This window comes from Desmodus rotundus, chromosome 2 (assembly GCF_022682495.2).
Source record: "Desmodus rotundus isolate HL8 chromosome 2, HLdesRot8A.1, whole genome shotgun sequence".
NCBI lineage: Eukaryota > Metazoa > Chordata > Mammalia > Chiroptera > Phyllostomidae > Desmodus > Desmodus rotundus.
Window position 1 is genome coordinate 89,898,059 of NC_071388.1, and position 12,462 is coordinate 89,910,520.

General features: G+C 39.2%; 1 protein-coding gene across 13 annotated transcripts in view; it reads left to right on the forward strand.

Moving 5' to 3' along the window:
- Positions 1 to 10,267, forward strand: part of PHLDB2 (pleckstrin homology like domain family B member 2) — a 227,376-nt gene extending 217,109 nt beyond the window's left edge. For all 13 annotated transcript variants that reach the window (XM_045185828.2, XM_045185829.2, XM_045185830.2 and 10 more), the window contains 5 exons: positions 2,737 to 2,827; positions 3,755 to 3,901; positions 5,892 to 6,111; positions 8,666 to 8,751; positions 9,356 to 10,267. In XM_045185828.2, coding sequence (XP_045041763.2) covers positions 2,737 to 2,827; positions 3,755 to 3,901; positions 5,892 to 6,111; positions 8,666 to 8,751; positions 9,356 to 9,496 — 685 coding nt within the window. In that variant the 3' untranslated portion in view covers positions 9,497 to 10,267. The remainder of the gene's footprint in view (positions 1 to 2,736; positions 2,828 to 3,754; positions 3,902 to 5,891; positions 6,112 to 8,665; positions 8,752 to 9,355) is intronic.
- The last annotated feature ends 2,195 nt before the right edge of the window (positions 10,268 to 12,462 follow it).

Below are 12,462 nucleotides of genomic sequence, written 5' to 3' on the forward strand. Positions count from 1 at the left end.
GGATAGATTTTGACTCAACGTAAGAATCGACATTCTAACAATGCTGCGCAAACAGCGAAGGAGTGGACACACTGAGTTTCTGGTAACCGTGTTCAGGGCACAAGCTGGGTGAAAAATGGGAATGTTGTCAAAGGAATTAAGGGACGAATAGGGGCCAGACTATCGGTGAGTGTCTTTTGTTTTTTAATTGGTGTGTTCTTAAAACCTGAGGCATAGTGAAACTCAGATTACGCATTTCCAAATTAATTGTACACGTAAGACATATATATCTGATGTCGCAGACAACACAATTAAACAGCAATTGTCAACCGGTGTGCCACAAAAAATTTTAAAACATGCAGTTCCTGACTATTTAGTGAGAGGCACTGACCTTTTTTCCCTTAGATTGTCAAATTAAAAAAATGGCAAAAATGACAACAGCCAACACAACAAGCACCATCTGGTGTGAATAAATCAAAATTATACTTTTTTTTTTGTCAGATTGGTAAACCATATGTTTTTTGGTGTGCCATAGAAGTGTGGTAATTAGTTCACGTGTCCCACGAGATGGGAAGGGTTGGAGGTCGCTGCTGTAGGACCTGAACAAGTGTGTGCTGAGACACGGCCTGCATGCTTGTCAGGCCTTCGCAGTTGAGTCGATGAAGTTTGTCCCTTTGCTGTTCATGAAGTTGGGTATTCTCAACGAAGGGGAACATTAATTTCTGCACAAACATTAAACATTTTTTTAAAAATTCATGCTGGCTGAAAAGAACAGAACTTACCCATTTGTACCTCCCTCAACAGCTCATGGAAACAAGGAGAAGAAATCACCACTTTCTTCTCTTTCTCAGGAGAAAACCCCTAGCTAAAAACTGGCCTAAGGTAACCCTGTGATGGACAACCTAATGATTAAGTTTCTAAGGCTCCAACATACCTAAGGCCTCTCTCCTTGATAGATGCATTTTGTTACAGGAAAGACAGTACTGATGGTTGTTGTTTAAAGACTTAAAATACTTTTAGATCAGTTTTAGGTTCACAGCAAATCTGAGAGTAAGGTACAGAATTCCCACTTACCCCCACACATGCATTGTGCTCCCCCATTACCCGCACCCCCACCAGAGTGGCACCTTTGCTAACAATGAACCCACATTGGCACACCATTGGCACCCAAAGTTCACAGTTTCCACTAAGGTTCACTCTTCATGTTGTACGTCCTGTGGATTTAGGCAAATGTGTGAGGACATGTATTCATCATTATAATATCATTCGGAGTGCTTTCGCTCCCCTAAAAGTCCTCTGTCCCCCGCACCCTTCAAATCCCTGGCAACCACTGGTCTTCTCACTGTCTCTGGAGTTTTGCCTTTTCCAGACTAATATGGTTGGAGTCATATAGTCTTGTCTCTCCAGATTAGCTTGTTTCACTTAGTAACATGTACTTAAGGTTTTTCCATGTCTTTTCATGGCTTGCTAGCTAATTTTTTTTAGTACTGAGTAATATTCCATCACCTGGATGAACCACAGTTTATTTATTCATTTATTATTGAAGGACATCTTGGTTGCTCCCAAATTTTGGCAAATATGAATAAAACCGCTAAAAACGTCTGTGTTCACAGTACTGAATTGAAGACAAAGCATATGTCCTATGCTGCTATTGTCATCTATCTCTTCAAAACAACCTAGGTTTTGAGATGATCCAAAATGTGATTTTGGAAGACCATATTAATAATTATCTTATGTATTCTATATGAATTTATTTTTATCTGAATGTCTTACAAACACAAGTTCCTGCTGTGGGCCGTGCTGTATGCTGTGGGGGATGGAGGTATGAAGGCCTTTCTGTTCTCAAGAGAGTCTAGAAAAGAAGATAGACATGCAAATGACCACACAAGTGTGTGTGCATAAAACAACTTGGGTTCTCTGTGGCTGGAACATCAGAGTAGATGTTTTGACCTAGGTTATGGTCTCTCTTTTCCAAACTAGTGAAATAAAAGGTAAGCAGGTGAAAAATATAAAGTTTTGTTTAAGTTAAAAATCTCCAAGTTCTTCTGTTGCTCGTTTGGTCATCCCTAACTGTTCTTGCAGCGTTCACTTGCTCTGTTTCTTTTCCCTTTACTCGTTTGTGTGATGTGTTTCCCAGGATGCATTTCTTTGGAAGCTCCTGGACCCCTTTGTGCAGCTCTTTAGTATTGGTGGGTACACATTTATGGACAAAACTGGCCTCTCCCCTCCCGTTGCACCTGTAAGAGAAGTCATTTTTTAATTGGCATCATCATTGGTGAAATAAAATGCCCACATGTGAAGGCACAATAAAAGGACACATTCTCAAACCAAATAAAGTGACTTCAAACCTTAGGTGTCATCTACCTAAAACTTTGGTGATAGTCTTGTTCGTCTGTCATCTCTGAATAATTCAGCTAATGGGAGGGCCTCCCACAAGCCCTCATTTTTAGACTTTGCAGGAAACATTTTTGAGGACACCCTTTGTAAAATTTGGTTTTGGTTTTATTTATGAATAAAGCACTTTACATTGGTGTTGTTTTGCTTGCCTATGTTTTGCCTCCTACCCTGAGGTAAGTCAGTATCGTCCTAAGTTTTCAGAGTTGAACTTGCCTTTTCAGACCAATGACTCTCTTAGTCCTTTAAATTGTACTGCATTTTGTCATACATTTTCGTGAACCCGGCTGCTTGTACATTCGTGTGTTTGAAGATACCTCATTCTGAAACAATATTCTTGAAAGGCTTTTGTGTTTTATTCAGTGCCAGTACTTCAAATATTGCCAGAATAGAAGAAATGGAGAGGCTTTTGAAGCAGGCCCATGCAGAGAAGACACGGCTGCTTGAATCCAGGGTAGGTTTAATGTCTTCATGCCAGAGGTCAGTGAGGAGGCGGTTCGACATGCCCTGCACTTGACATCAGGAAGCTGTCATCGGGCCGCACGAGGCGGTGTGACCGTGGAGTAGTCATTCAGCCTTTCTTGGCCTCATTTTCTTATCTGAAAACTAAGGGCATTAGATGATTTCTAAGGCTTTTTACTGCACTACAGTTTTTCATAACTTAATATATAGTGTTGATATAGACTGAAATAAATGCTTTGTATTACGTCTCCCTTTGGCGGCCACTTTGTTTGCCTGCCAAAGAATGAGGATGAATGTCATGTCTGTGTGCACTCTCTGTTCCTTGCCAGCTTGCACTAACTGTGCTATTGTAACATTAAAAATCCCTTATTATCGTGACTGTACTGCAAGCCAGAATCTGGGCTTCCTTAGGAATCCCCCAGAATGCCTTTGCATCCTGCCCTGAGGGCACCTCCTTTCCTCTTGTGACTTCCCCATGTGCTTCCGCTGAGACCCGCAGCCAGGAAGCCGTGGAGCAACAACAGGAATTGGAAGGACCCACGCATGACCTTCAGTTGGAAGACAGCAATTGAAAGAAAGACTGAATCCCTCTTGACGAGTGTTGGCTGACCATTTGTGGGGATTTTTATTCAAAATGGGACTGTTGTGGTTATCAACATGAAATGACTGAATGCAATCACGAGATGGATTTCCACTTATACTCTCTTGTTGACTAAAGTTAGTGGTTGCCTTTCTGCATGGGATGATTTTGAAAGCTACATGAGGGGTGATTGCAGGTGTTTTAGTCGAGGTCATATATTGTAAGGGACTAGGTTGTAAACCAAAATTTCTACTGAGAATTTCTGTTTTGATAATATAATTGGAATCATTCAAGTACAACCACTCTGTCTTAAAATTTATTCTGCCTAATGATATTTAGGAACGGGAAATGGAAGCCAAAAAACGAGCTCTGGAAGAAGAGAAACGACGCCGAGAACTCCTGGAAAAACGATTGCAGGAGGAAACTAGCCAGAGGCAGAAGTTAATTGAAAAGGAAGTGAAAATAAGGGAGAAACAAAGGGCACAGGTTGGTGGATCAATCTGGATAGATAAGGGTATGTTGCCCCCTAGTGGCTGTTCTGTTGTAGAGGATGGAAATACTGTGTCCTGATGCTTTCCACGAATTATTAATAGTTCTTGACAGGTAATAGTTAAGGAAAAGATATGCGTTAGTAGGCAAAAAAATATATATTATTTCAAATGATACTTTTCTATGCTCATGCATGGAACATTTGATGGAAAGACACTTTTTCTTCTACCTATTTTTTGGAATATATTTAAAAGGAGAATGTTTTTTTGAGAAAGGTAGCTGGGTTTGCTCCTGAAACCAAATGCAACATCCTTTGGTTGGTGAGGATAAGAGGTCCTATTAAAGCCATCTTTTGGAAGGAAACACTCCAGAACCAGATAATTTTACCAGCCCTGTTTCTTGGTGGTGGTGTTAGCGTGTTGGGGTGTTTTTTTCTCTAACCACTGTATTGTCACATGCGTCCCCTTTGCTCCACCAGTCCACACATGTGTGCACCAGATTACTGAACTGGAGCAAAACTTGGGAAAACCACCCATTCTGTTCAACTTCCCATCTTGGTCATCAGAGAGTTTGAGTTTCTGATCTTGTCACTAGCGCTGCTTACATAATGTGTGTTTTCTGAGAAACTCAAATAAAATTTTAAGTCCATGTAATTTAAGTTCAAATCAGTTTTGCCAAAGATTACCAGGCGCAAAGGTAAAAGGTACCACTTCCCTTACTCTTTGTTGTTGCTGGCAGTTGGCAGTACAACAGCGAGAGACTTTCTCTCAGGCTTTGATGTATCATCAGTCTGTGACATCTGTCTACAGTCAGAGTGCCCCAAAATCAAAGGCGAAATATTGAAGGGGAGCTACAAAGTTAAACGTGTTCATTTTCTCTTATTATGCCAAACCTCTGCCAGATTTTGTCTCACTGTGAAGGTATCTGAAGCCAAACCAAAAAGGACAATTCTGTTTTAATCCTAATTATAAGGATTGCTTCCAAGTATGTGATGAGGTCACTTTCCCCAGGGTAAAGAGTGGAATAATTTAACAGGATAAAATGAAACATTGTTTTAGAAATATTACCCATGGTGATCTGTGTTTCCTAGACTAGATGAACCTCCGTTCTAGCCATGATAAAATAAAGGATGTCTATGTCCCTCTCTTCCATGTCTGGTCCTGGACAGTGTTTTGATTCCACTTCTTACCTCATTTTGTCTTTGCTTTGCAAAACATACAGCTCTGCCTTCAGTTTCTGTTAGAGCAGGGGTATCAAACTCATTTTCACCGGGCGCCATATCAGCCTTGCAGTTGCCTTCAAAGGGCCGAATGTAATTTTAGGACTGTGAAATGTAACTACTCCTTAACAGTTAAGCGAGAGCTCGGGCGCTGCTGCCAGGTAGAAACAAGATGTGGGGCCGGATAAAACAAGGTGGAGGGCCGGATTCGGCCCGCAGGCCTTGTGTTTGCCACCTGTGTATTCGAGAGTACATGGAAGCGGATGTGTGCAGCTTTGGGAGATCCTGTCAGGTTAGCACTTACTGAAGATTGTTCCATCAGTCACGTCTGGGGCTACTTAAGAACTATGGTGAGCTTGTGGTGGGGAGAACCCCTGGGAACTTGTGAAGTGGAGGAGTCCTTATCTGCAGGAAGTACCCCAGGTAACTTCATGCTTCATTTCCCTGTTTTGAAGTATTAAGTACCTTTTTGAAAGCTAAGCTAATGACACTTTTCCATTTTCTCATCTGTCCATTTCAAGAAATAGAATCTATTGGCCTGGGTGCATCCACCTCCCACCCCTTCAAGAAGGATGCATACCGTAGCATCCGTGTTATAATACTATCCACTTTTTAGACCCCACATGATAATGTTTATCTAAAAAGCTCATAACCACATGGGCATTTTAATGCTTAAGCCTTTCAGGTTTTTTTCTCCTGCTTCTACATATCTGTGACCTACAACAAAAACATAATTAGAACAGATGCAATGGGTTTGCCTTTTTCCAGTCTCGACCTTTGACACGCTATCTGCCTGTCCGGAAGGAAGACTTCGATTTGCGGAGCCACGTGGAGACTGCGGGCCACAGCATCGACACCTGTTACCACGTGTCCATCACAGAGAAGACCTGCCGAGGGTTCCTCATCAAAATGGGCGGGAAAATTAAAACTTGGAAAAAACGCTGGTTTGTTTTTGATCGGAACAAGCGTACATTCTCTTACTATGCAGGTGAGTGATGAGAAAAATCTAAGTGATATATTCAAATTAGGAGCCCCTGTTAAAGAGAATAGATAGTATAATTCAGTATAAATAGGGAGGTTGGTAAGTAATAGAAATGATGACAATATTAATTTTGTAAATGTGTATTATTTTATGTTCAGATTACATGGTCCACATAATATGAATTTTCTCTTAGAAATAATGAAAATTACATTATGTAAAAAGTGTGAGTTAGTCTATCCTAGTTCTGAAATAAGCTCAAGCCCAAGTAAATATTATTTGGGATATATTTTTGAGACCAAAATATTGTTTCTTTAAACCATGAGGCCAGGAAAAAAGATATTTATTTATTTATTTATTTATTTATTTATTGTCTTATGCCTGTTTAAGTCACACACAATTAGGCAGCCTTAGCTGACAGTCATTCAGCTGTAGTTTATAAACTGAAATGGTCTTTTCAGCACAGAGAGTACAGCTGGTCAGCGAACTAGTGAGTAAGTATTAAGTGACTGAAATATTTTTGGATGCTTGATGGATTGTGAGAAACACCTTTACCTAATCTTCCATAACCACAGGAATATTGGTGTAACTGGCATATTTATCAATAACCCTCTTACTTACTCTTAATCACGTATGAAATGTGTCCATTATTACCACAAGTATAGCCCTGCCCTCTTTCCAGCAACTGAAAAGGGTGGCATCAGCCCAGAGGTATGAGGACACTGCTTTTGGGGTGACTGTATCAGCATTTGTAAGCATCGTCAGGAATTGTTAAATGTACCTATGTGACAAATAAAAAATAACAGTCCAGTCATTTAATCTATAGTGTGAGAGGAGGATATATTTATGAAGAGAGGTGTGAGAAGCCAAGCAATATGTGAGAGAAATGAAGTGCTGGCTATGGGGCCCCAGAACTGGGGTAAGTAGAGAGTGGGAGTACAGCCCATGCCTCCCAATTAGGAGCCGTTGGGTGGGGTTCCAGTTACCATGGCGGCTGGTGGTAACCGAAGCGAACGGCCTAACCCTGACAGGTCCCCTGCTCAGCCTCTCGAGGGCTTTCTGACCTTGGGTTTTATAAGAATCCAGAGATATTATCTTTAGTTTGTACAATAGAAAAGATGTCTACTTAATAAGAAATGCCAATTTAGTGTCTGAAAAATGTACAAATGAAACTTTGCTATGTGCTAGTCTCCACTGGCAATTTCACCCAGAATTTTCAAAAAATAAAATTTTGAAATAACTTGGGACAAAACAGCTTTATTCTTCTCTTCTCTGCGATCCTTATTTCATTCTTTTTAATAGACCCATGTTAAAGATTCCTTCCTTCTGACCCATATAAGTGAGTTTTCCAAATTTAAATTTCTTAGTAACTGGTCTTTAATATTTTGTAATACCAAAACCTTTGTGGTGTATGAAAGATTACTCAGAATCCTAGTGCATAAAACAGACAAAATAATATTTAATTCAGATTTTTAATATGTATTTAATATTATATAGCTAACTGGTGAGACCTAGTTTGTCAAAGACTTGCCATTTGGCTGTTTGCAACCATCATCAGCTCTGTCTGCTCCAGCCACGTCCACCCCCACTCTTTCCCAAACAACACCACGTTCAAGAATAGATCAGTCCTCAGGATGTCATACAGATTGCAGTTCAGGCTGGACCTGATCCCACATTCACCATGCCCCTTCAGCTTGTCAGTGAGGTAGATGACTGTGGTATGTGTGAAGGAGCTGTGAACGAGGGTGCTGAAAGCTAGGTCTCTCTATTGACCTTGACCCTGGGCTCTGTACATGGCCTCCTACATATTAACTGGGTAACTTTAGAAATATCTCTAAAACACTGAGGCACAGGAAATATGGATGTAAATTGATAGGATAATGCTATTGAATCAAGGAATAGCATTATTTCTTCAACTTAACAATAGCATTATTGATTCTCTTAATTCACAGTGTCCTTACGAGGCCTGTATTTTCCAGAGTCCTTCCTCATATATAAAGTACCTTCCAAACAAGTTTCATTCCCTTTTTCTGCTTGTTTTAAATGCTGACAAGATTTACTTTTACCTCAGGATTTTGTTTTGTGTCTGTTTTCTGGTGGGAACAGTAAAATAAATCAAGCATGCTGGACCGGAAATTGATAGAAAACATGTATAAATAGAATATTTTTTTTATTATAAGACAAAAAACACAATTCTTACACACTTCATTACAGCCCTGCCTATTAATATTTCCATTTGAATGTCCTGGAGAAAGAGTAATAATGGCGTTTATACTTTATGTGTTAACCTAACAGTCGGAAGTTCTGGGTTATCTTTTGACTGCTAATTTGCTGGAGAGCCTTGGGCAAAGTCACTTAGTCCCTTCAATTTGGGTTGATAACTTTATCTTTTTTTTTCCTTTTCCCAGTAGAGAGTCAGGCTAACGCACTAACCTAAATATCTCAATTAAACTTAAACTTAAATCATTTTATACCAGATAAATATTTTAATAATGATTGTAATGAATTATAATTTTTCCTGTCATTGGTGATGATAGTATTTAATACTTACCTATCATTGCAGACAAGCATGAAACTAAATTAAAAGGAGTAATATACTTCCAAGCCATTGAAGAAGTGTACTATGATCACCTCAAGAATGCTAATAAGGTAAACCCTGGTTTTCAGATTCCTACAATTTGAATGCATGATTAAGTTGGGAAAATTCTTTTAACTTGAAGCAATTTAGATGTGTTCTTCTGATATAACGGACATTTATGATTGAGTGGCGCTGGGAAAGTAAACATAGAAGTGATTAGTATAGCTGATCTTTTTGTGAAAAGAAAGGCATGGTGAAGGGAGGAAATATTTCCTCCCTTGGACATCCTGGTTTGGGAAAGACCCCGCCGAGTGACTCTTCACCATGGTTCTTAAAAGATACTACCTGGTTATGAGGAAGGATCTTAGTAAGGCTAAGAAACATATTATTTATTAACAAGCACCCACAATCAACTAGGTACACTCCTAGAGCTTTAAAAAGTAGCTGCTAAGGCGATTGGTGAGCTCTGGGTGAAATTTCTTGTGCAGAAAGGCCAGAAAGATAGTCGGTCTTGAGAAAGGTCTTGGGACTGGGTGTAGGTTATACTTGAGCAAAAGTAATTTTGCATAAATTGGAACTTTTGAAGAGGGAGAAGCCCTGATATGTGACTTGTGTTATTTCATGTTACAATTTTAAGATGCTTGTGTTACCTTTTTTTCTGTTTTTGAATTTTAGAGCCCTAATCCACTACTCACCTTCAGTGTCAAGACCCATGACCGAATCTACTACATGGTGGCCCCATCACCGGAAGCCATGCGGATCTGGATGGATGTTATAGTTACTGGGGCCGAAGGTTACACTCACTTCTTGTTGTAGTGAACTGAAGCAACGGTCCACTTCAGGGCATACTGCAATAATCTCTTACAAGAATGAAGCCATCATCTATCCCAGAGGGAAAGACCCAACAGACCCATCCCTTTAACTGTGTACACTCAGAGCTCCTTTCGTATTAACAGGAAGTCATTTGTGAATGAGAAATAAGAGGTTTTAATTCAAGACTTGGTCAAAAATAGCAAAAGAATTGAAGCACCTATGAGAAAGAAAACACTATTTTGGTAAATAGCATCACTTACAAGAGCATTTCTAATAAACTATTTTTATTCATTGTTGATTTTGGTGAACTAAACAGTTTACAAAATGTACATACTTGGAAATATGAAATTATTTTAGTGTTGACATTATTGTAGTCCACTGGCTTTTTAAAACTAGGAGCATTTTGCTGAAGATTGTTTTATAGATATAAGCAAACAAGGGCTTGGAGAATATATTATAGGATGAGCTTTTGCCCTAATTTTTTTAAGTATTGCACCCAAACCAAAGACTTGATGTGACTTCTGTTTAATGGTAGCAGTTTCAAGGGATGAACTGCACTAGTGTTACTCTACACTTTAAAATGATACTCTCATGACATCAAGTGCCCAGGAAGTTGACACTGAAGAGTCGCCACCAGCGTCCGCTACTCTACATGTATAGCAAACCACTTTTTGTAACAGGAAAAAGAACAAAAAGCTGTATATTTTGGAAAGAAGCAGTTTTAGACAGACATTCTGTCACCTTGGGCAGTTTAAAATACAGTACTTAGTGTTAGGTGCTTATTTTCCTGAAGATTTCTCCATTCCCACTGCTGAGGATGAAGATAACCAGTAGCCAATTTCCTTAGATTGTTTAATTTTTCTTTGTTGTGGAGCACACCTGTTCATTGCAGCCTCACATGACATAACAGAGCTGTTTTGTTTTTTTCTTTTTACCAAAGAACAGACCAATTAAAATACTTATTTACAGAAGTGCTGTGGTTTTATAAAAAAGTTGAATGAAGTTCAACAATGTTCTCTGTAATGTACTATTTTGTTATGTATTTCTTTTAATTAGCCTTTGTTTTTTAGAGTTAAATTAATTTTTGTTGAATTAAATGACTTCAGGCAAGTCTTTTTCATAACAGTTTTTTAGGTGCCATTTATCCATGGTTTGTTATGTTGTATGTTTGTAGGTATGAACGTACACTCTCCTAAAACTTGGCAAATGAATAGAAGTAGAAAATAGTGACATTACTTGCTAGGACAAGATGAAATGATTACATTGGAAGTGTCTATAAAATGTTGGTCAGGCCTGGCTGGGTACAGTTTTTTTACACTCGCAGTGTGCTTTATGTACATGTGTACATATCGCCAATCATAACATTTTGCAACTGGAGGACACAGGATTTTACTTGAACATTGGAGGACAAAATCACGATTGCAGAAGACATTTTTATTACCTGTTTTTTCAGACATCACCCCTAAATCCTGTAATGATCTAAAAGAGTGAAGTGCCATTGCTAAAATTTTCTTGATAAATGTAAAGATATAACTTTTCTGTACTGTACTTTTGCCATAGGATTGTAAAGATATTCTCATCAACTTTATATCTTGCATGATGTAGTAAACCTTTGAAATATGTGTGTTAAAATATGTTGAGTTTGGATTAAAATGTTGATCAGATTTCACTTTTGAAAATAAACTTATCTCTCATTAGGATATTACCTATTGGTAACATGATGGGGAGTGAGAGGGGGTGGATTAATCAACCAAAGTCCATTGCAGAATTTATATAAAGGATGTTGTGCGCTACCAATATGATTTGTAGTTTAAAAACAAGTACTTAGAAGTTTCTCTGGTCACATTTCTGTTGCTAACAAAATAAGATAAACCCTGGAAACTCTGACATCTTATCGTCCTCTTGGGCAGATGCAATTAGTACTGAGGATTACAAGGTCTGCTTTACTTATTCTTCTAACAAGGAATAAATCGTGCAGGTGTGAAGTAAAGCTCTAGAGTTTTACTCAGTAGGGACCTCATTTGTCTCTGTGAGCTAAGGCAGCAGATTTCAGAGAGAGAGAAACTGCCCCTCAACAGTATGTCTCCCCCCACCCCGCCCCAGTGAAGACAACAATTACAGTATGTCAATGGAAACAAGTTTGCCTACTTCAAGACCATTAGTCAGTAAAAGTATCTTCATTTCACAATAGCCATAATTTTTTTCTGATTTGTTAGACTGACAAAAGTGGGTAGAGGAAATGATCAGTGGGTTTCCCAGCTTTTTTTTTTTAATTTTAATTTTTTTATTGATTTGAGAGAGAGAAACATTGATTTTCTGTCCCATTTACTTATTCATTCATTGGTTAAATCTTGTGTGTGCCCTGACCAGGAGTGAACCCGAAACCTTGGCTTATTGGGACGATGCTCCAGCCCACTGCGCTACCCGGCCAGGGCAGGTTTCCCTGCTTTTTGTGTGTAGTGTTTTTCCCACGACGAGGAAAAGTCAGATTTTTTCCCTTTTGCTGCACATAAAATGCAAGAAGACATGCAAAAAGAAAGAAAATAGGTACAGGAGTGATTGAAAATGTTTGCAGTTATCCAAAAACCTTGAGGATTGGTATTCCCTGTTCCGATACCAGGGATGAAGTGGCGTGATACCAGGGATGAAGTGGCGTGCACCGGGCATCACCACACTGACTTAGTGCCTTCAGCAGCTACGGCAGGCCTGATGGAGAGCTATCAGAATAACTCAGCAGCCTGCAAAGCATGTCCTCAAATAAAGCCGCTGTCCTTGCTATCTGTCTCTGGTCTTACACCTCTCAAGGAAGCTACCCATTCAGTTTTTATTTAGCTAACTTTTCCAGTATGTTCCAATAGGACAGGTTCTCAGGACTCCAAAGACAGGCTCATTCATTCTAGCCTTGCGTTTGACTCCTTATCCGATATTTATGACCAAGACAGCAAAAGTGGCTTTACTGAAAGTATCAT